Source organism: Odontesthes bonariensis, chromosome 9, assembly GCF_027942865.1.
Source record: "Odontesthes bonariensis isolate fOdoBon6 chromosome 9, fOdoBon6.hap1, whole genome shotgun sequence".
Classification (NCBI taxonomy): domain Eukaryota; kingdom Metazoa; phylum Chordata; class Actinopteri; order Atheriniformes; family Atherinopsidae; genus Odontesthes; species Odontesthes bonariensis.
Window position 1 is genome coordinate 35,049,082 of NC_134514.1, and position 23,076 is coordinate 35,072,157.

At 40.6% G+C, this 23,076-nt stretch overlaps 1 protein-coding gene across 2 annotated transcripts; it reads right to left on the reverse strand.

The window, feature by feature from the left end:
• Nucleotides 1-11,420: 11,420 nt before the first annotated feature.
• On the reverse strand, nucleotides 11,421-16,342 carry atf5b (activating transcription factor 5b). Of its 2 annotated transcripts, XM_075474506.1 has the most exons (6): nucleotides 16,222-16,342; nucleotides 15,822-15,923; nucleotides 15,615-15,720; nucleotides 14,736-14,957; nucleotides 13,185-14,373; nucleotides 11,421-12,638 (listed from the first exon to the last, which is right to left on the reverse strand). In XM_075474506.1, exons 4-6 carry the CDS (start codon nucleotides 14,872-14,874, stop codon nucleotides 12,452-12,454), a joined length of 1,515 nt encoding a protein of 504 aa, XP_075330621.1. In that variant the 5' UTR covers nucleotides 14,875-14,957; nucleotides 15,615-15,720; nucleotides 15,822-15,923; nucleotides 16,222-16,342; the 3' UTR covers nucleotides 11,421-12,451. The 2 variants fall into 2 exon arrangements, with proteins under 2 accessions (XP_075330621.1, XP_075330620.1); XM_075474505.1 differs by lacking the exons at nucleotides 15,822-15,923; nucleotides 16,222-16,342 and having other exon boundaries at nucleotides 15,615-15,815.
• Between the last annotated feature and the right edge of the window lie 6,734 nt (nucleotides 16,343-23,076).

A 23,076-nucleotide genomic window follows, 5' to 3' on the forward strand; every position in this document is an offset into this window, starting at 1 on the left:
AGCCCTCTCCCCATATACACACATCTCAAACAGAGCTGCAGGCCATTTTCAACACCAAGCTCCAGATCATCCTCTGCTCCTAACTCTTTTTGAGTCTCTATCCCACATCCCTCCCCCATCCATGTTCCATTTCTGCTTCTCTTGCATCATATCCCCCCTATTCCACACCATTCTCCCCATTGGCTCAGTATATATCCTTGAATTGCTTTCGTCTTCTTTATCTAGTTCACATGTCTCCATGTGACCAGCACCTTACTAAGCATGTATATTTATATTTGTTCTATAAAACTTCTGATGCAATATATCATGTTTCTTATGTTTATTATTTCAAGTGATGATGGAACGAAGAACTGCTGATGTTATTGGTCAATAACTGGTGCTGCATCTTAATTTCATACCAGTTCCAAACTGACTTTCAGTAACTGGTGAGGATCCACTCTAAGTGGTAAAAGTTTCTATATTAAACAAAAACCTCTTTGTTTGTAAGTTGGTGTGCTTTATTGTCTCACATTTCATTAGCAGAAACAAAGTGGCTGAACAGATCAAATAGAATTTGAAAAAAGTTGCAGAAAATGTTCAGTGCTCTTTCTTCTTTGAAACGTTGAGCTATTACATGTATTGCATCGTTTCCTGTTAGTCCCAAAAGTATATTGATTTCTTGTAAAATACTTTTTGGGGGCTTTTTATTATATAGGACAGTGTAGATCAGTGATACTCACTATTTTTTTCACAAGAGCCACATTGGCAGAGCAAAATCAAGGGAAGAGCCACTTTTACCACAACATACTAATTCCCCTTTTGCAAATATGCATTTCTACATATAAAACATCCCACAAAAAAAGAAACAACACAGCCAATACATTTTCAATTAAGACCACATTTAGCCTACCTTAAAGGGGAACTGCGGTATTTTCAACATTAAGCCTCTTTTATTAGTCGTCTGCAATGTTTTAGAACCCCCCTCACCGCTTTTTTGATGTTTACTGCTGTCTCTGGTATTTGCCTAATTTTGATTCTTCTCAACCTGCTTCAGAATGGCAAGTCATGCGCATGTCTTAAAAGGTCCGTAAAAGCACCATTAACGTCCGTTTTCAAAATCATCAACTCACCGGAGTGGTTACTGGTGTGCACTGGTAATCCATATCAAATTTCGTTGCGAAAAGTTGCTTCTGTTGTGTTTTATTTGGCAGCTCGTTCATGCTCGAACTATTTTCTTAGCGGTGGCGGAGTAATATCAAGAACATCCAGTACAAAATGTCAAATAAAACACGACGGACGTTTATGGTGCTTTTACGGACCTTTTTGGACATGCACAAGACTTGCCATTCTGAAGCAGGTTGAGAAGAATCAAAATTAGGCAAATACTGGAGTTGGCAGTAAACATCAAAAAAGCGGTGAGGGGGGTTCTAAAACATTGCAGACGACTCATAAAAGAGGCTTAATGTTGAAAATACCGCAGTTCCCCTTTAATACTGGGATGAGTGGAAGCTGGCATGCATGTCCTTGACTTTCTTCATGTTGTATTTGTAGTTTGTTGTTGTAATCATAGTGAGACATTCCAGATGAGCATAGTTTTTGTGCTGGTTTTTGCCCTTTTTTAATTAAAATCCGATCCATTGTGCCTGCATCTCGCGCTGGCTAAAGGAGCTAGCGTGCTCTGCGGTCAAGTGTGACGGTGGTTTAAGCGGGCTGCGTTGCCAGGTTTAACAGAGCCCCCTTTAGGAAACACCATTAAGACTTAATTAATACTTAATAAAAATACTTAATACTACAAAAACGCAAACTTAATAAAAATACTTAATACTGTGCAGTACTCGCTGTATGTTATTTGAAAAAATATATTGTTACCATATTGTGCCACCAATTAAAGCTTGAGGAGCCACATGTGGCTCACAAGCTACGCTGTCTCTGGTATAGAGAGACAGGAAGCAGAGAGAGGGGGAATAACACATAGCTAAGGGCCGTCCGACGCGACATTCGAACCGGGGCCAGCTACAGCGAGGACTATAGCCACTGTACATGGGGCGTCTGCTGTACCCACTACGCCACAGACCGCCCCAAAATGCTGACCATTTTTGACACAGAAGTTTGGACTCATGGAACAGGAAGGCAACATTCAAAAAGGTCTTCAGTGGTGAGGACAGTGGTGGATGAGATTTACCTCATTTTCAGCACTATTTCTTAGCCAATAGGTTACAATATATATCAAAATGGTTTAAATCAAGCCCAATGATAATCTGGAAATCTCAGACCTGCCACTTATTAGTCCAAACATAAAACATCACAAATGTTTCAAAAGCATTAACATCACCACCTCTCTGACAGCCTGGTGGGAATTTCTTAAAATTACAAGTCCTCACTTCTCCCGTGTAAACTTACACCCATCTGGAACAATCCTGACATCCTGCAAAACAAAAAAATGCTAAACTTTACTCTATGGAAGAACAAAGGAATAAAGCATCTGGAACATATTGCCCAAAATGGAAACTTTATTTCATTCGATGCGCTCATATCACAACACGGGATAGGAAGCAATAAATTTCTAGAATACCAACAACTTAAGTCTATAATAACTAAGAAATATATCCTCCACCAACCAGACTTACAACTCCCCATTAGGGTAGCAGAATATGTAAGCATCTGCACACCAAAACTGCTATCAAGAATATATAAATTACTGTCTAAGATGGATGACACAATTTCTTTACCATCCTCAAAATGGGAGGCAGATCTATCGTTCAGTTCTAATTCTAACCATAATTTCTGGCCACAAATATGTTTGAACACCTTCAGAATGACTCGAAATCCTAATTTGCAGCTTATACAATACAAAACCCTTCACAGAACACATTATACAGGACAAAGGATGTTCAGGATGGGTCTAAGGCTACCTTTACACGGAAACGATCTGAAACCAAAACGCAAAAGGGGCGTTTCGTTTTCACTTTTAAATCTGCGTTTAGACGAGCGTTTTAGGGTGAAACTCTGTGTGCATACGGAAACGCAAAAGTGTGTGACGTTTCATTATCGATGCAGTAAACACGCCAGATGGCTAGGTGGCAACACTACCAAGACCAAGTCTACCACTCCATTCATGAAGTTATCCCACCACTGAGAAGTCCTCCCAGGTCTCACCCACAGCTGTCTAGGTGGCCTGCTCTCTCTATGAACTTCAAGAATTTTGAGAACGTAGTTCATACTTTTGGTCTGTTGTTTACTACTCTCGCTCATCATTGCTGTTATCTGATGAAATTACTCTTGAACGTCAATTACCGCGCCTAAGGCGAGTTGAAAGTCCGCAGGGACGGACATGTTGATAGCCTACTGATGTGTTTCCCACGGTTTCCTGGCTTGTCACGTTATTTCTATGTGACGAGACACGCAGTTTTGCGTTTTCATCGTTTACACGGTGGCGCGACAGTGGAGTGTTTTCAAGAATTCCACTCTGGAGGGCGTTTTCACTTTTTTGCGTTTTCATGCCCCCAAAACGCCGTTACCATCTAAACGATATAGTGCATCCGCAAAAAGGTTTTGCGTTTTTAACCCGTTTTCGTTTCCGTGTAAACGGCCCCTAACACACTCAAATATCTGCTCACATTGCACAGAAAACAAACCTGATGATTATGCACACGCTTTGTGGTTTTGTGCGCCTGTCCAGAAGTTTTGGCTTGAGGTCTGTGAGGACCTATCAACATGGCTAAAGTGTAGTATTCCTGCATGCCCCACACTGTGCATACTGGGTGACTTGGACAACATCAACATGGAAATTAACTCCGCACACATGGTCCTCACAGTGCCATGTATCGCAAAGAAAACTATTCTCATGAACTGGAAAGCAAAGAACAATCTGTGTATTAACCAGTTAAGAAATTTTCTTTTAGATCATATTAGCATGGAAACAATGTCTGCCTCCTCAAAATATCAACTGGCTGAATTTCATTCTCTCTGGTCCCCGCTGATTAGGGGTGTGCAAAATAATCGTCATGACGATGCATCGCGATTCTAATTTTCGCGATCTACTGCATCGATTCTGGACGCCAAGTATCGATTATTTAAAAAAAAAAAAAAAAAAAAAAAATTTTTTTTTTTTTATGCCTTTAATGATAGGACACATGCAATTGATGCATTTCGCTTCAAGGGATGTTTGCAATATATGTATATATTTTTTATAGTTTTATAAAGCCTATGCACTTTTTTTTGTCTGTACTGATCATCCCTATTTTGTTATTTTAAGTTTTATAAATCCTATGCACTTTTTGTGATGAGTGTGTCCAGTAATAGTAATATTTGTGTCCAGTAATATTTGTTTTAATGGCAATACCTCCAAAAGTTGTTTCAATAAATACAGTTATGAATTGATTTGCTTTGAGTTATGTATCAATTGAAGACACTATCCAGATCATACACAGCCAGTCAGCCACTGGTAATGGCTGTATTTTTTTTTTTTAAGTATGTTCAGTGAAAATATCGCAATGCATCGCGATGGATCGCAATAATTCACGTATCGTGATGCATCGTGATAGAATCGCATCGTGGCATGTGAATCGTGATTCGAATCGAATCGTGACTTCTTTGCCAATACCCACCCCTACCGCTGATTAGCTTCATCACATAGTGGGGGTGGTGTGTTGCTGTCCCGCCGCTCTGGGCGGTTGGTTGTGTGCTGGTTGGGGGCTGTGTGGCTTCGGGTGTCTAGTAGTCTCTCGGGTCGTGGGGGCCGGGTTGATCATTGCTGGGGGGGACTGTGTGTCTGGCCTGGTAGGCTTGTGGGTGGAGCTGTCTTGCGGTGTGGGGCGTGGTCGCATGGTGTGGTGGCCACTGGCTCTGGGCTGGGTGGCCACACCGCTCTGGTATGGGTTGTAGTGCTGGGCCTGGGCCCTGGTCTCTGGGCGCTGCCTTGCACCCCGGGGGTGCCCTGCCTGTGCCCGGGGGGGTCTGGGTTGCCCTGGGTTGCCCTGGGCATGCCACCGTGTGAGTGGGTCGGTGCGGGTCCTGGTGTCGGGCTGGTTGCTCTGGGGTCTCTGATGTGCCTGCAGGGTGTTCTTTGTTAGGGTGTGGTGGCGTGCGGTGGGGTATGGCGGTGCTTTTCCCCTGTTGGGGGCGGCTTGGGTGGGCCTGTGTGATGGTGGGTCTCAGGCCTGGGCTGCTATGACTGGAGTGACTGCGTGGTTTGTTTGTTGTTTGTTTTTTTATTTGTTTTTGTTTGTTTTGTTCTTTTCTTTATTTGTAGGGGCCGTCTAGGGTGGGGCAGGTGGGTGTCTTTGGGTTTGCCAAGTGGCTCCCTGAATAGGCTGCGGGCCCCGGACCTGGTGAACATAGTGCCCTCCTGCACTGTAGAAACAGGGGTGCCTATTGCAGCCATTCTTTGGCTGCCCTCTACGGAGGAGCCTCTCTCCCCCAGTCTTCTAGATCCCCATACCCCTCTCCCTTCTGGCTCCTGTACACAGCACACATTCACACACGTAGGGTTTTGAGGGCGGGTGTGTTCTGTGGGGTGCAGCGGATGGGTCCACGTAGGTGGTCCCCTTTGCTGCACTCTGCAGCCCCCCGCCCTTGTTTTAATTACACCTTAAACATCACTACTCATGAGACACACACACACATTGGGTTTTGGGGGGTGATAGCACTGAGTGGTATCTGGTGGGCGGGGCTCTTTGGGTATGTAGGTTGCCCGGAGGGCCACGCTCCCAGTTCCACAAGGTTGCCTGCCCCTCAATTTTAAATGCTCACTATTAGGAAATATCAAAGAGCCAGAGGGGCGAGGGGAGGGGTCTTCCCGCACCCCTGTTGCCTGGTTGCTGCCTGGGGCGGGGGGGGCAGGAGGAGGAGTTGTAGGGGCTGGTAGGCTGCCACCTCTGGTCGCCGGGGGGCCTCTGCCCTATGCTTGTGGAGGCTCTGTGCTCTCTGCTGTCTTCTGGGGGGATGTGGGGTTGTATATGTATGATATGTGATTGCTGCTGCTTGTGCTTTTTTGTTTGTTTGTTTGTGTGTTTGTTCTCTGCTTGTCTGCTTACAGGTGCTCCTGGTGCCTCTAAGGCTGGATTCCCCACAAAAGCTGTGGATTGTCTTCAGTTTTTGTTTTTACAGGTGTAGCAGCTGGTTGTCTGATTTTTCATAGTTTTCTATTTTTGTCTCTTCATATTTCTGTTCCTTTTTTTTCCTACTTCGCTCTCCCTCTCTCTCTGTCCCCCGGTCCGGTTTGGCACTATCACATGTTAAATATTGTAACAAAAATAAATAAATAAATAAATAAGGAGTTGATGGGCATCAAGGGGAGCTTTACATTCATTAAGCTTCCCTTGGCATAGCAAATGTGTTTGGCATAAACGGTATTCAGATTACAATTCTGCTGCCATAATGCTGGACAGGACAAGGGGTAAAAAAAAAAAGGTCTTCACTCAGGTTATGGAGGGCTGTCAGAGAAGACGCACAAAAGCACAGAAAGATGGCAGCCAAAACAAAGATTGACAAGTATGAAAACTTGGACCACTGTCTAAATATTAATATATCAATAATAAACCTCATTTGACAAGGCTGATTGACAGAACAGTATATTTAGTAACTGATCAGAAGGTGTGCAAGTTGTTTTTCGGAGGTCAGGTGATGCAGGAACAATGCAGGGGTTACTGCGAGGCAACAACTTCAAAAAGCACAATCTTGGCAGAAGTTGCTAATGTGTCATTGCAAACTGAAGATCAAAAAAGATTTGATGAAGATAGTGCAGACTCTTTAGTGTCAGTGTAGGAGCCGCCTGTATCAGAAATGACTCATAGGTTAATGATGCCTCATAACTGTCAGGAGCTAAACCTGTTTGGCTAAACTAGCTGCATGGTGGTGCGGTGGTTAGCACTGTCACCTAACAGCAAGAGGGTTCCTGGTTTGAATCCCAGCCTTTCTGTGTGGAGTTTGCATGTTCTTCCTGTGTATGTGTGGGTTCTCTTTGGGTACTCCAATTTCCTGCCATCGTCCCCCCAAAAAAAACATGCAACAGGTCAATTGATGATTGGAGTGAGTGTGAGCGTACATGATTGTGTGTCTCATTCGTCTCTCTGGGGCCCTGTGATGGCTGGGCTTTTCACTGTTGACCCCTCCCCTCCCACCAACAAGTAGCCTAACTATTTTCACTTTGCAAGTTATCTCAGCAACCCTTAAGAAACCGGTTTCTGCAGATGTTCGCGGTACCTAAAGAATGTATATACACTGAAACAACAAAGTGGATTCCAGAGAGATGCATTCAGTGTTTCCAAAAGTCAGTTTTTCAATTTGTCCAAACCTGTGGAGTAAATAACCTGCCTATCTGCCTTATTGTAAGCTCTGTTTTTAAGGAGAATTTGATCATTTTAAGATTTTACCATCTTAAAAAGGAAGCAACCCTGTAGTAAAGTAGCCACTATGTCCAAGATAGAGAACATAGCTTAAGAGAGAACATATTGAACTTTAGACATGCGCAATGTCAAAAAGAATGTCATTGTTTGCATGTAGGTATGCTGACATTAAAGGTGTGCTCCATTTGAACTAAACTCAAAATCCAAACGGTCCAAGCAGTGATGGCAGCAGTGAAAAACTGTTTATGAGAACTGTGTGAGTTTGTGTGTCATTAAATCAGTCAGATTCTGTTTGATGAGCTGATCAGTGTGAAAAAGGAATCATTGGGTTGCATATTTTTGCTATAACTTTTTGCTATAACTCAGACAAGACACACAACAGGATACACGTTGGTCCCAGACCTATTCACAGTGTTCAGAAATGATGTGATAAATCTGAAAAAAAAGTGTTTTGAAAAGAAAAAAATGTCTAAAACGAGGACTAAATAAAGGGTCCTTTAGACTGTCTTTCACTTGGTGTGCTCATTCTCATCTGTGTCATAGAATATGTTGTGAGAGAATTAATGGAGAATAGAATGGGAGAGTTTTATTGATCTATTTATTTGCAAGCGAGCCTTTGTTTCCAGCACATCTATTTGTACCCAGATGACAGAATGCTTAGAAATGAACACATTTAAAACAATGGCAAAGCTCCTCCCTTTCTGGAAAATGTTGATCTTTTTAAGCTGTTAAACATCTTTAAAAGATTAACAAGTTCAGCTGTGTATCTGCTGAGGTCTTCTTTGGAGGATGAGACACCCAAGATATGGATCACTGGAAGTTGTCCACACTGGTGCACCACATGGGTTAACGTAGCATCCAAGTGCTCTCTTTTTAGTCCTGTAAAAATTGGCTTTGTTCTTAGACATTATGAATGAAATAAGTCTCAGTACTTTTCCATGATGACCTAAAGTGATCCAGGAGTAGGAGACAAAACAATTGGGAAAGCCTGGGAAAGCAAGGGCAGATTCACACACACACATTGTTTTGGCTGATCCAGAGAATATGACGAAGCATGTTGAACCTACTCGTGTCCAATCATACTCGGTCGAGTGTGAGTCCAACCTATGAGGCTATAAATGCAAATGATAAACCGGAAATCGAGGTTCAGTCTGACGGACTTCCTGCGGGGACTCTGTTCCACTGAGCCCAGCGCTGATATGCTTTGACGTGTGACTACAAATAAACACTTCATTTTCACTTAAATTACTCCGGTCCGTTCTTGAGCTTCCAATTAAAGAACCGAATCTAACAGTCCCAATGGCTTGCGTCTCTAATATTGCTCTAATATCATGTTACTTAAAAGTTGTAGCCCAACTCATCGCAAGTAAATACAATGTGCATAAACTGTTACGTACCCTCACCCACTCACCCATCCAAACAGAGGAGTGGTGACAAGTAAAGGACCCTCTTGTCGAGTAGGGATGGGAATTGATAAGATTTTTACGATTCCAATTCTATTTTCGATTCTGCTTAACGATTCGATTCTTTATCGGTTCCCTTATCGATTCTCATTTGGAGAAAAAGGACAACAAACCGGTCAATTAGCATCAACTTTGTTTAGTTTAGAAGTAACACGAGTCATGACCTTACCCAACAACGGTGAGGTCCACATTGGTCTATCATGGCCTGGGTAATTTAACTCTACCCTGCTCTGGTGAAAGGAGAAGCTGGAGGTAGACGTGAACTGGGGGTAGTACCACCAGCCTCTGGCTCTGAGCCAGTCAGGCTCTGTCTCTCATGATTTCATCTAAATGTAATGCCTGAGAAGGCATTCATTTAACCTTAACCGTTACTAACAGCAGGTTTTACAATGAGGCAAATGGCTCTAACATGATAGGCAGTGTTTGTTAGTTAGTTAGTGACCTGCAGTGTTAGCCGAGGACATGCTAACGTTGCTAACGTTGCTGGGTTCAGATTCACCAACGTTAGTCCGGAGCAGATCGAAAACGCGACACTCATTCATAGTTATTGCATGTTGGTAGTATTTCCTCCCTTTGGTGAAATATTCACTTTGCAAGTTGCCCCGTTGTCGTCTTTTTTAGGGATGTGTAATCAAACTTTCGAGCGTTTATGCTTGGGCGCCATGTTTACTGTTGGCTGCTGGCTGCACTGGACTCACCACGCAACGTTGTGTGGTGACGTCATTCGCGCCCACTGGAATCGATAAGGGAATCGTTTGCAAAATCGCCAAACGATTCCAAGGAATTGAAACACTGGGAACCGGTTCCCAACAAGGATCGGTTTTCGATTCCCATCCCTCTTGTAGAGTGGTCGCAGATGTGACATCAATCAATATATTCCAGTGAACAAGTGATGAAAAGCAAACCTCTTTAGGGGGAATGCAGACTGAATTTGAGTGTTAAATATGTATTAAGTTCTCCCTCCTTTTTTTTCTTTCATCAAATTAAACAGTATATTTGAACTCTCCACATTTTTGATTCGGATTTTATATCAAACAACAGCTAGTTTATCAAATAAAGTCTATGAGACGTGATAAGGAACACAAGGCATCCCAAATTCACTTCAGAGATTGTTTCTACAATGTGGTAGAGCTGTGCTGACTTAACGATTTGAACCTCTTTTACCACTGGTATTCCAGTTCTTCACCTGCATACATTTGTTCTTTTATCTCTTTTGCTGCTGTGACACAATTGTCAGCTGAGACCAGCTGGACTGAGAGGAGGTTGTTGGAGAAGTCCTATATTTCATAGCAGAGAAAGCTTTTTTCTAAGCCTGGAGGGACACCTGGTGGTAGAGGAGCTTTAAGTATGGGAAACTGGTGAAATATTTTACTTGCGCTTACAATAATAGATTCACTTCTTTATGTAAAAACTGTATTTTAAAAGTTACTTAGAGTAGCATAATAAGGCCTATATTCACAATATACAGGTGGAGTCTACTCCTCTAAGAGGATGTTCTCGAAGCAACTACCAACAGACATATACAGCTGCCACATCTAACCCACATATTTCACCTGTAAACCTATATTATTATTTATTCATACACATAATTAAGGTTGCTCACAACTAATATTAGGGGGATTGAAAATTCTATGAATGGAATTCTATAAGATTTTATGTCTTTGAGAGGATTTAATCTACGCTGTGATATACAGATGTGCATAAGCAACTACAAAAACTACATTAATAAAAAAAAAAATATCAAAGGGTATATACCGTTCTGAAAAACATGTTTTAAGAAGTTATAATAAAATATTTTGAGGCTTCATCAGATCAGATGTACACTTTGTTTTTACATTTGAATCATACAAACAACGGAAAACTGAACCAATAGATTTCATGACACTCTCCATCAGTCGAGTCCTCTCATTCTGATAGATCACTTGCATCTCTTTCCTCCTCCTGCAAGGATTGTGTGATATTGCCTCATGCACTTGAAAGGCGCACAACTGCTGGGAGAGATACCAAGAGATTTCATTCACACACACACACGCACACACATATGCCTTCACACACGTATACACGCACACACACACACACACACACTCACTCACCCATCTAAAACTGTGAGATTAAACAGGCAACTTGTGTTTTCTGTTGACTGCTTGACATGACTGCACTCAGGCACCATGATCAATCACAATGAAATGACAAACCACGTAAATATATAGAGGGGGGTGATAATGAGCTGTGCATGTTAACACGTTCCCCTCGTGATAATTGTTTGGACAAACTGGTCAAATTTTTGCTATTATTTGTCAAAGAAATCAGTTTTCTACCAAAATGGTCAAGTGTCAATCAAAGCCTGCCTGCACTGCTGCCGTATGGTGGTGAGCTGAGGGAAGTGGCTAAGACATCGAGTGCACTTAGCCAAAAGAGGGCCGGGGCCAATGGTTTTATCCACAGCGATCTATCTCTCAATCTCACTCTTTTCTTATTCTTTATGTCTGCTGGTGTAAGCACAACTCTTGTCATTTGAGCTGTTGTAAAGCCTTCTGATGGCTGCAAAACAAATAAAACAATGAACAATGAACTGCATGCAGCAAAGAATATATTTAAAAAAAAACAGTCCAAAGGCAGAAATGAGTGACACTACATAACTGGTTTATTTGGCTGTAATTTACCTGATGAATAATTTCCTGACATTGACATCAAATATTAAAAGCACCTGAATTTCAGTTACATCAAATTGATCAATTGAAAACAAAATTTCCATGAAGTGGTACTGTTACCCAACAACCATTTATTGTGGCATCAACAGGTGATTGTTTGTTCGCAAAGTACAGCCGAGAGAGAGAAAGGAGGAGAAAAATAAAGCAAGTTAATGTTTGTTTCTCAGAGCAGAAAACCAAAACCTGAGCATGAATCACACTGACAGGAGACGAACTCAGAGAAAAGTTGCCAGCTGATGAGAAGGAGAAAGTCAGTGAAATCGATGCAGTGGAGATCTTGAAGCCATGCAGTAAAACATAATATTGCTTTCAAATAACACTCGCACATGCTTTTCCAAAATCAGACATGCATTGGGTATCTCAGTGGGCTAAAGAGATGTAGATACTCGACATTTTAGCAATACAAATTTTCTAAATGTTTCTTATACTGAATATTTGTAGAGCATGTTACACACTTTTTCCAGCAATCTGTTTATTCAGTTGATTGTTATAAGCAAATGATAAATTAGCATTATTAAGTAAAAATAAAATATTAAATAAAATATATATTCAGTCTGGATCTGCCTCGCTGCTGCCGATGTGTGTCACAAGAATCCACAAGAAAATTCAATCACTACAGCTAATTCAAAGAGCATTTTGTAAACGATCAAGGCTGTGAGTACAGTTCGGATCACAGTGGTCGCGGACAAGGTCAGCATCTCCTCTTGAAGCCACCTCTCTAAGGCTTGTTATAGTCTAGTCACCAATTTGGACATTTTTTTTTTTCTTTCTTTTTCAGGAAAAGTCTTTTTGTTCGGCAATCCCTCTTTGAAGTCAATTTTTTTCAAAAAGAACTACCAAATTCACGCAACTACCCGTTCATTTGTGTGAGACAAAAACCAGTTGGTGCTCTTGACACGATTCATCTCTTGGTGCCGCTTGGGGGGCTGGAGGTGATGTCGAAGTGGGCATTTTAGGCACTGCCATCCTGCTTAAGCCGCTGACTGCGAGCCTTGTAGACCTCAATCAGTAAATCTTTGACGTACTGGATTTCTCGCTCCACTGACTCCGCCTTGTCACGAAGCTCCCTGTTCTGTCCCTCGAGGCCGTGCAGCTCCTCCTCCAGAGAGTCCAGCTCCGCCCTCTTACGAAGCCTGTACCTGCAACAGGGACGAACGGATTTGGTTAGTTTTGATTATTTTTGCTACCCTGCAAATTTATTAACGAGTTAAGTGTGGCTACCTTCGAGTAACTTATAAAGCAATAACATCAAACCCCTAAAGTGACATCACGTGCTGCTTGGTCCAGTTTCTTCCTGTTCATACTTCAAAACTTCTTCCCTACAATTCTGTTCGGGGTGTAGCCCATTTTAGACTGATGTGCATTAGTGCACCTCAGCCATAGAACTACCAGACCAAGAGAATTAGAAAGGGGGGCTGAATTTGGCAGACAGTGAGGGACTTTCCCTTTTACTCCCCACAGGAACAATTAGTACACTGTGGTGACTAGTTTACGTAACAGTCCTGTCAAACTGAAGTTTGAAATCAACACGAGTAGTATTTAGGTATCATCTGATGCTCGTGCGTCAATTTTTTAACATGAATCACTGAAAAATCATTTTTAAAATCTCAAAACTTTTTTGATTTCAGGATGTTTATGAAGTGTCATGGCATGCTTTACATGGAAAAAAAGGGTGTGTTGTCTACCTGTGAGCAGCAGTTTTGTTCTGGTCTCTCTTCTTCTGCTTCCTCTCTCCGGTGTTGCCCTCCAGAGAAGCTGTGCTCATCACCATGGTTGGTTTGACAGAGCAGGGCTCATCCTTTAACCTCTGGGTGGGGCGGTGGATAGGGGCACCCAGCAGTGGCCCCTCGCCCTCCCCTCTGGACAGACATTCATAGCTTTGGTCTGCAAGGCATTCTGGATAGAGGTAGTGGCCATGTTGGGGCTCTACAGCTTGTGCTTGTGACGTCGGATCTAGGTCTCCTATAAAGCTATGATAAGGCTCGGCGCTGGCCACGGACTGGTGGAAATAGCCATCACCGGCCATCATTGTCTCTTGGGGAATACTTCCTGAAAGTCCTCCCTCTTTGTTGCAGTGCAGGACCTCAAGCCCTGCGCTGTCGTAACTTACATTGACCTTCACGTTGTGCATCAACTGTCCATCTCTTTTGTGGTGGCTGTCGTACGAGCCACCGAGACAAAAACCTCGAGCAATCTCTTCGCTGCAAAACATTCCATCAGAAAAACAATAACTCTCCTCTTCCTTCAATGATAAAGCACATTCTCTCACCTTCTTCACACTCCCGATGCTGTTCTTACTCACTGTCTTCAGTGTGGAGTAGTGGTTCACAGACACCTCTGTGCTACCTGAGTAACATCCTCTGGAGCCCCACGTTTCAAGTCCAACTTCGTCCCCGACTTTCACAGCCTCGCTGAGAATTCTTCGCCCGTTGTTGTGGTGATAGCGGTGATGGTAGCTGTACGGAGCGGGTCGTGCAATTTTGGTTCGGCTGATGGGACCACCACAAAAGCTGGTCAGGTCCAGTTCTCCTGTTGCCAAGGTAACAACCACAGGGCTGGTTTCTGATTGGCTGGTCCCATATGAGCCATAGGGTAACTGATAATAAGACTGGGAGCCCATGGCTTGGGCGCTTTTGTCACATTTTGAGGATTTTTCCAACTTGTTTGTGGTGGATGTGGACTCTGAGCGGAAGTAGTCCTCCAGCTGAGCCAGTTCCTCCTGCAGTAGAGAGGTCATAACCTCCAGATCTGAGGGCACCTTGACATCCTGTTCTAACGGCGAGGGGGGAAGAGATGAGCTCGGAGAAGACTCAGTCGTTGACACAAATGAAGACAAATCAACTTTTTCCGTCATCCAATCTGAGTGACCATCACCTAGAAAAATTTCAATGAAAAATCACAACAATGCGTTATAAAATCAGTATAACAATCCATTTTTTTTTTTTCAAATGTTTGGATAAAAATTTTTAAATAAAAATGACAAAAACAGACAAAAATTCTTAAATTAAGTAAGGCTGAGGGCATCAAATTGAAAAGGCTTGAAATAAAAGCAAGCAACATATCCGAAAAGATCCAAGTGAACAACTAACCGATCATCTGAAAATGATTGAACAGCATCGTCTGCATTCGATAAATATCCACTTAGCTGTACTCACTGTACGACATTAGCCCCGTGCTGCACTGCGGCTCCGACCTCGGGATGTGGAAAAATAAAAAAGTGTCTTGGCAAAACTCACCAATTAAGTGCTGCCTCTCCGCTGGCTCCGCCCCCGTCCTGGGCTGTGATTGGTTGTGGCTAGCCTGTCGGAGAGGGGGAGCACTGAGCTCGCCTGTGGTAATGGAAGGAATTTTCCTGCGAAGGATCGATGCCGCCATTGTGTCGTCTGCTCCGATCAAATTGTTCAAAAGCACAAACCGTGCACTGGCTGGATGCAAGAGTTGTGGAAACACCTGAAGACCTGTGGCGAAAATTAAAGCAATAGTAAACATATGTCAAACATTTTTTATAAAGCCTTTATAAAATTTGATTTAAATTTATAAATAAATTAATAATTTCCCAAAGTATTTTTTTAAAAATTCTGATATTTCAAAAAAAAAATGTAAAACAAAGATTTTTTATTTATTTTGTATTTCAAAAGATGAATTGATTTGAAATAAACTTTCCTATTTGACTTACAATTTTATTCACCTGCCACAGCACAGAGTGAAGCCATGACTGATTCATGTCACTATTTAATAAGTCAATAATGGACAAACCTTCTGAAAAATAACAGAACATTTTTAAAAAAAATGTCTTTCTTTTTTAAATGATACTTAACTCACAATTTATTTACTTACACACCTAAGACGCACATAGATGTAATGTTACAGATGTCACTTTCTACAAACGTCTGTTTAATTCCTGCAAACATGGTCAGGAACAGATGTCCAATAAATTCACAATATTTTTAACTTAAAAAAAAAACAAGTTTAGTTTTAAAAGAGAATATTCTTTGTAATAATGGCTAAAATAATCTTGTAAATGAACTGCATTCACTTAACAGTGTAAGGCTAAGTCTTAAGTACATGTCAAGTAAGAGAAAGATATTATCCTCCGAACTTTCACTCATACTTACCCCATAGTTTATCTGTCGTCTTGTCAAGTGCGTTGCTGGAGCAAAGCACGCGATGCAGTATGTCGAAGAGAAGACGGTCACCGTTTAAAAAGCCATATTTTCGCTTCTGAAAAAATAAGAACTCTTCATGTAGCGAATTATCGACGAACACACTTGCAGACAGAAAGTTTATAAATCCGCTACTTCTCCAACTCCGAATGCCCAGACCTGATCACAGCAGACAAGATTAATCCGCAGTTTACAGAGTTCACTCGGCCGTTACGTCATGAAGCTGGGGGACTTTCCCATTATCCAGAGACCTCCGACTGCCTGTATAAAACACACACACACACACACACACACACACACACACACACACACACACACACACACACACACACACACACACGCGCGCGTCTGGGTAGTCTTCACATATTCAGTTTTACTGGGTGATTTTACTTTTAATTCAGTTACAGATTTTTCACATTAGTGACTTCTTTTTAATAACAACTGTACATCTTTAAATGCAAAAAGTATTTAGATAATATTATTATTTAAACAAAATCAAATAGTTGCTGTTGCTGACTGTCCAGCTGGAAATGAACCAGCGACAGAAACATGAACTCACCCTCCCAAACATACGACAGTTCATGAAGTCCTTAGGTTTCCATTTGATTTGATTTGTTCATTTACGGAAAAATAAAACTCCACGTTAAATGCATTGTTAAACTACTAAAACAAATTTTCAAAAAAAGAGGGACCGTGATTAATTAGAAATATGATCAGCAGCAGACGATACACTCGGCACTAGTTTTCGGTTGACTGCAGCGGAAGGACATGGAGTTGCAGTTTGAGGGAGTAACTTTAGTTGCAGCCCTGTTGCATCAGATCCGCAGGGGATTCGCTGAGCGCTAAAACAATGTGGCCACGCCATTGGCTTATCAGGGGGAACTTTTCTATTTCTATTGGCCTGCTATCACTCTTAAACTGATTGCTAATCATTACGCATTATCATCAACCTGAGACTGGAGTATTGTGGGTCAGAGGAATTAATGTGCTGGTGGAGAGAAAATCTGACCTGCAGCCAGCTAGAAACACACACATACAAAGACAAATACACGTGTACATATATGTACACACACCCACCCACACAATTCTAGTCATAAACACAGAATATACATTAAGTACTCTTGTGAGTGTTTATGGAGCTATTTAAAGTGTGTTTTGGAAGTCAAAATCTTTTATTTAAAGCAATTTTGTGCAACTGTATAAAGATTTTATACAGAAACGCAGATACTGACCCCATAATTTGGTGAGGAGAAAACTGACACGTTCTTAAATCAGATTGTATTAATTAGTTCATATAAAAATGTTGATTCCATTTTTGTTTTGTTTTTTCGTTTGTTAATTCAGTCCATCCTAAATACCTCTTTGCATTTAACATGAGTATTTTTTTCTGTGTTTAGATATTCAGTGAAAAGCTGAAAACACAGAGGACAAACACGACCAAGAAAAGCCTCTCGTGTAAGGATCATATAGTGAGAAACGCTGCATACGCTCAGTGCTTAAATTCAATAGTTTTTGCTATTTTCTCTCATACTGCCATAGAAGACTTAGCCCGTGAACACTCCAAAAGACAAAATTTATACATACAATTTAAGTATTTAAAAAAAAACAGATTCACAATAAGAATTTAAAACAGCTGTTGTACAGTGAAATGGTAGATGAGAGTAATGGTTTACTGAAGTGTTCCTTATGTCAGCAGAGCTCTGTACTGTGTCATGGAGGTGTTGAGAAGCTTTGCCTGTGATGGAGAGCAGTTTGTTCCGTGCCCTGTCACTCACTGATACAAACGTCACCACATCCTTATAAGTGTGTGTGTGTATATATACACACACACACACATATATCTATATTAGGGCTGGGCAACGATTAAAATGTTTAATCTAATTAATCACATGATATCCCTGATTAATCACGATTAATCGCATTTGTACGCGAAATCCAAAAATGAAAGCAGTGTATAGCTTTTAGCATTTAGTTTTATTTTAAATGTGCTGCCATATGAATGAAAGTGCCATAACATTTGTTGTGCAAACACACTTTTAACATCAGCATCTTTCTGTAGTTTTTATGTAGAAGCCTCGCTCCACTGTCTGTTTCCTTGAATGACTTGCTGCTATCAGTTGTGTGTTTTGCCTTTAAGTGATATTTTAGACTGGAACTACTACGCTGAGAAGACAATTCAACTTGGCAGTGTTTACAGATGACTTTGGTTCTGTCGACTCCGCCGTCTGGAAGAACTTTAAAATGAAAATGGCCGAGTAAAAGTTCCGTATCCTTCTCCGTGTTTGGTGGATCCGCCGATTACTTTCTTTTCCTGTTCCGCAGCAGACAGCAACAGACTTTTACAAAATAAAAGCCTGTAAGCAACAAACTTTTACAATAATAAATATAAATAATATAATAAATTAAAAAATTAAAAAACTGCGTTAATGCGAGATAAAACATTTATTGCGATAATTAATTAGCCAGTTAACGCGATAATAACGAGTTAACTCGCTATTTGTCAAGACAATATATATACATATATGTAGACAGAGAGAAAACTTTCAAAGAGCTTTCAAAGTTTTTCACTCAAAGGTCTGTCGTTGTTCTTAACCATTTTTAGAGGAATAAGTCTGTGTGTTTTAGTTGCATTTCTGAAAAATGCCAGAGATAAGGAAGTTTGACAGACAGAAAATAATATTTTTGCAGCAACAAGGTGATTGCCAAAGAGCTGAAAACTTGGCATATCTCAGCATGGTGTGCAGTGTGTCCTTAAAACATTTGAGGAAACTGGACAAAAGTGGCCAGTGTACTCAAGTTGAGGACAAAAGAAAAAGTGTCAGGCCTATAAAACTATCTACAGCAGATGGACAGTATATGAAAGTGATGTCCTTAAGAAAGAGAAAAAAATCCAGCAAAGAGCTGACACAGGAGCTGAGAGATGCATCTGGACCTTCAGCTGATCCATCTGCTGTTCAATGAGGCCTCATCAGAAATGAAAAATTAACTTGGGCACGTTCTCTGAAGAAAGGATGTAACCTAATCTTGTGGATGACAAGCTAAATTGCAAGCTAAAGAAAAGGAATGGCAAGTTGATCTAAAAAAAAAAAACTGCCAGATGGTTCACTCAACAAGACCAAAGTTATCTGCTGTTACTGTTGATGTGAATTGCGTGACTTGCTAGCAAAATACATGGCTGATTCTGAGATCCCCAGCCCCTCGCAAAGAGTAGTTTGCAACAGAGACACCTGGACAACTCCACCTGCGGAAAGGTAAGATACAGTTACAATGTTTACGATTATTTTCTTAAAGTGTGAATGTTACACATGTGAAAGAATGTTACATTTAGGTCAATATGCTCAACTGTTGCTTGTTGGGCTTCTGTTTACCATGATAAGCTTCCAGCATATTTTTTCAGCATAAGAATGCTGAAGACTGTTCTGGATAGTATTTGTCAAGACAATTTGTTTTGGACTGATGTAAAAGTAAATATAATATGCATTTGAATAAAGCAAGAACATCTGTCTGCTCTTATGTTTATATTAAAAATATCCATTTTGAGATGCATTTGGAACAATTAGAATTTATTAAAAAAAATGAATCATGAGCAAACTGGACAACCATGAGGTTATTTGCAACTGAATATTTGAATAAACTGAGAACCCTAATACACACACATATGTGTATGCGTAAATCAGATAGAGAAAGAGACTGCATACAGCTAAACTAAAATGCCTTATGAACTGTGAAGTCCCCATACACTCTGTGTTGACTGAATATCAAGACACTCATACAAAGAAAAAAACAACAACAACATTATCATTATTTAATAGTCCTTTAAAAACAGGATCTTTACATAAACATGAGCTTAAATAAGGCGTCATAAGCAATAAAGGGTTAGTTGTTACAAGTACAGTGACTGCAGACGTGCTCACATGTTAATAACTTCTGTGAATGTCGTTGTTTGGAAAGGTCCTTAAAACACAGCGGACTGTCACTTAGATTTATTCATCTTAAATCCTAATTGTGTGACACTGGGATGTGAGTGTGTGTGTTTAAGAAGCACTTTTTTTTTCCATCCCAGGTCTCTTAGAAATCAGTCTTCCTTATAACCAGATGTGTGTGCTCATTTCTCTCTCCTCTCGCCTGTCATTCGGAGTGTTTTCTTTCTACCTGACCTCTGTGCTGCTTGTGTGGTACGGCAGACAGCGTGATAGGCAGGACATGCAGAGGTCACATAGGCAGACTGACACCCAGCATATCTCACTGAACTCATTAGTAAAACCAGGGTGTCTTCCTACATGACTCGTTGGCTGGATCTGCTCTGCCTATCCTCAGCCTCCCCTACAAACCAAAAGCTGCCAGGTCTTTCTGTTGCTATAGTAATAGGCAACATTAGCGCACCTATCTTGAAAACATGTTTTGGTATCCCTGTAGCCATAGATTTTCACAGCCTCCCCCTCAGATTTCTTACACCCCCATTGTTTATATGCTTACAATTTTTTTTTGCAGACACAGCAGTGTTTTTTTTGTTTTTTTTTTCCTATGCATGATGCACCACTTTAGTCACATATGAATTAGTAATCATTCCAGGTCGCAAAGATCACAATGAAGATGTGATGATATGCATAATAATCTCTTCTATGACCTCAAACAAAATGAATGTAATGTGGTGTTGATGATTTTTCTGATTCCGTCTTCTAATTCCACTGAATGGAATAACTGAAGGATTTGTATTGTAGTCCTTCGGCATGTAGACAAATACTGATCATGTTTTGAAATGTGTTGTTGTGATGGCTAATTTTGAATTGTAGAACAAACCCACTGTTATGTTTTTAGCTCCATATTAAAATTAGCTGGACAACTGACAATATAGATATTATTCCATCTAAGTGACCTTAACAAACAACACAACATTTCTTTAATATTACACTGTATCTTATAAATATTGTATATATGTATATATATATATATATGTATATATATATATATATATATATATATATATATATATATATATATTAGCCCTTACCATTTCAGTATTGTATATAATAGTGATGAATCCACAATAACTTCCTTAACTTGAAGGCTTTTTTTTGTATTGCGGCAAAACGATTGCCTGCTCTTTGTAAAGTATTGCCCTCCATCTGTCTGTACAGTACAACCATACAGGAGCCTTCTCCAGCAGTGCATCGTGGGATGGGAAGAGCCTCCTTCAAAGACACAGGCGGCCATGCACTCCTCTATTATGGCACATTGGCATCAGTTACACCATAATTTCATCACCAGCAGCTCCCTGTGTATCCTGCTTACATTAACTTTTTACAGAGATTGGCAACACAGAGGCAGGGATGCATGGCAGCGCCAGCTCTTGAACTCATTTAAATTTTGCCTCCAATTGAATGGTTGGTCTAAACATATTGTTATTTGTTGATGAAGCGTTGTATTTGTATGAACTATTGGCATGAACTGAGAAGAATCCCTGCAGTTTCAGTGGGATTACATTGGGAGAAAAGGCGAAGGGGGGATTAAAAAAACAACAGAATGGGACTTCAAAGTAGCAAAGTGTGCAGAGCTGTGTTTGAATGATGGCTGGTGTATTGTTTTGATAAGTGTTCCCAGAGGAGAACATGCAAGGCAGCATGTCACTTGCTCCTCTCATCTCTGCGATAGGGAGCCGAGGGAACGTCAAAAACCAGCCATAATTACCGGGTTCATACAGAAACGCTGCAGAGTGGCTGCCTGACACTCACATGCAGCTCAAACACACACTGTGCACAAATGCTAATGAATCAATATGCTTTAAATGTTAACCTAAATTAACATGTTAGAGCCCAAGTTGATGATGATAATACCACTTAACAGGGAGAAAGGAAGAATGTCAAATGTAGACAATTCAATCCAATCCCCATGACGCACTCATCTGCTTACATCACTGCTATCTGCAATAATAACTAGAAGAGCTTGTTAACAGACACAGTCAGACAGACCATAAATTTCCTTTGTTTTATTTGCTGAGTTTAAAACTTTGATAAATGATTACATTGTCTCTGCTAAAAAATGGCAAATTACAGCAGCCGCATGAGGAAGTAATATGCCAATTATTCTGACCATGAATGTGGTTTAGAAGAAAATGATGGATACTGTTGGTCTCATGGAATCGGATTTGTTTGACAAACCTCGATTATTTCACAAATTTGTTTGACCAAGAGCTTGCATGTAAACATTCAATGTAGCAAAATGTAGGAAACACAACACGCCATATGAATGGGAAACAGCTATAATGTCAGTATTTCTTCCAAATACAACCACACACACCCACAATGTTTCTCAATCTTGATTTTTGTGCATCTGAGGTTGAGTTATATATATTTCTGGGAGAGGAAAAAAAGATTTTTTTTAAATCTGTGTATGGTCATGTTTATTTTTATTTTTATTTTTTTGATGAAATACGGCAGGGTTTATGCCACTCCAGGCCTAGGAATTGCTCAAAATAATGGAACACATTATATTTATAAACAGCTGGATTTTTGTATAACACTTCTATAATCAGATGTAATCACATACATTAGCAGTTGATAGACTTTATTTTATTAGGCATACCTTTAGAATATTTTTCAAAAATGGCTGTAAAAGTGGTCAGTGATACATTGTTCTAAACAGCATGAATTTGAATACAATATCCAGCTGGATTCCACTTACATTGGCACAGAGTAAACTTAATGCAATAAAAATCTTAGCAATTTGAGCTTTTACTAACACAGAAATGATGGCTCGCCAACTTCTCATCAACTTCACTTTTGTTGCAGGTTCACAAACAGTGAACCAATTAACATCCAGAGAAATCTACATTACTAGATTACTGTTGTCATTGTCGGGGTGTTTCACTGCAGCCATTTGTACAGTGTTGTGGTTCAGGGAGAGCGTACCAAGCAGTCCCAGCAATTTCAAGTCATTGTGGTCTCATTAAAGCAGGTTGTTGGTAATCCTTTGCCTTTGATCTGGGAACTGAAGGGAGCTGTGTTTTACTGTAGTTCAAACAATGTTCTCCCTGCTCCCCCAGCACCTCCACCAGATGCCCTGTGGTAGCAGAGGAGCCTGACAGTGAAAGGATTGGGGCATGATTTGTTTTTCCACCGAGTTGGGGTGAGAAAAAAAAGATGGGGGTTGCTGGTGGCATCGGAATCAATTTATGGTCAACCTTTAAGATTTGCTCCACATAGGGGACACAACACTGGGGTTAGACAAAGCATGCTCACTGTATGCGCACGTATTTTAACAATGCATTAGTCATTCCTCAAGGATGGATTGAAAGCAGGCAAGTGAAAAATAAAGCAACAACTATTTAGAACTTGACTACTCTGGCCACAAAAAACCAAATTGTTCTTTAAATCAAAGAAAAAAAGAAAAGCATTTAAAACGGGATTGTTAGAAC

What these genes read in the sequence shown, in the direction of transcription:
- atf5b (XM_075474506.1), bottom strand. Translation starts at nt 14,874, where the DNA reads ATGGCGGCATCGATCCTTCGCAGGAAAATTCCTTCCATTACCACAGGC. An exon ending in GGAGAGGCAGCACTTAATTG is followed by an intron (nt 14,374 to 14,735) that starts GTGAGTTTTGCC and finishes AAATTTTTCTAG; the next exon opens with GTGATGGTCACTCAGATTGG. An exon ending in AACAAAACTGCTGCTCACAG is followed by an intron (nt 12,639 to 13,184) that starts GTAGACAACACA and finishes TCCCTGTTGCAG; the next exon opens with GTACAGGCTTCGTAAGAGGG.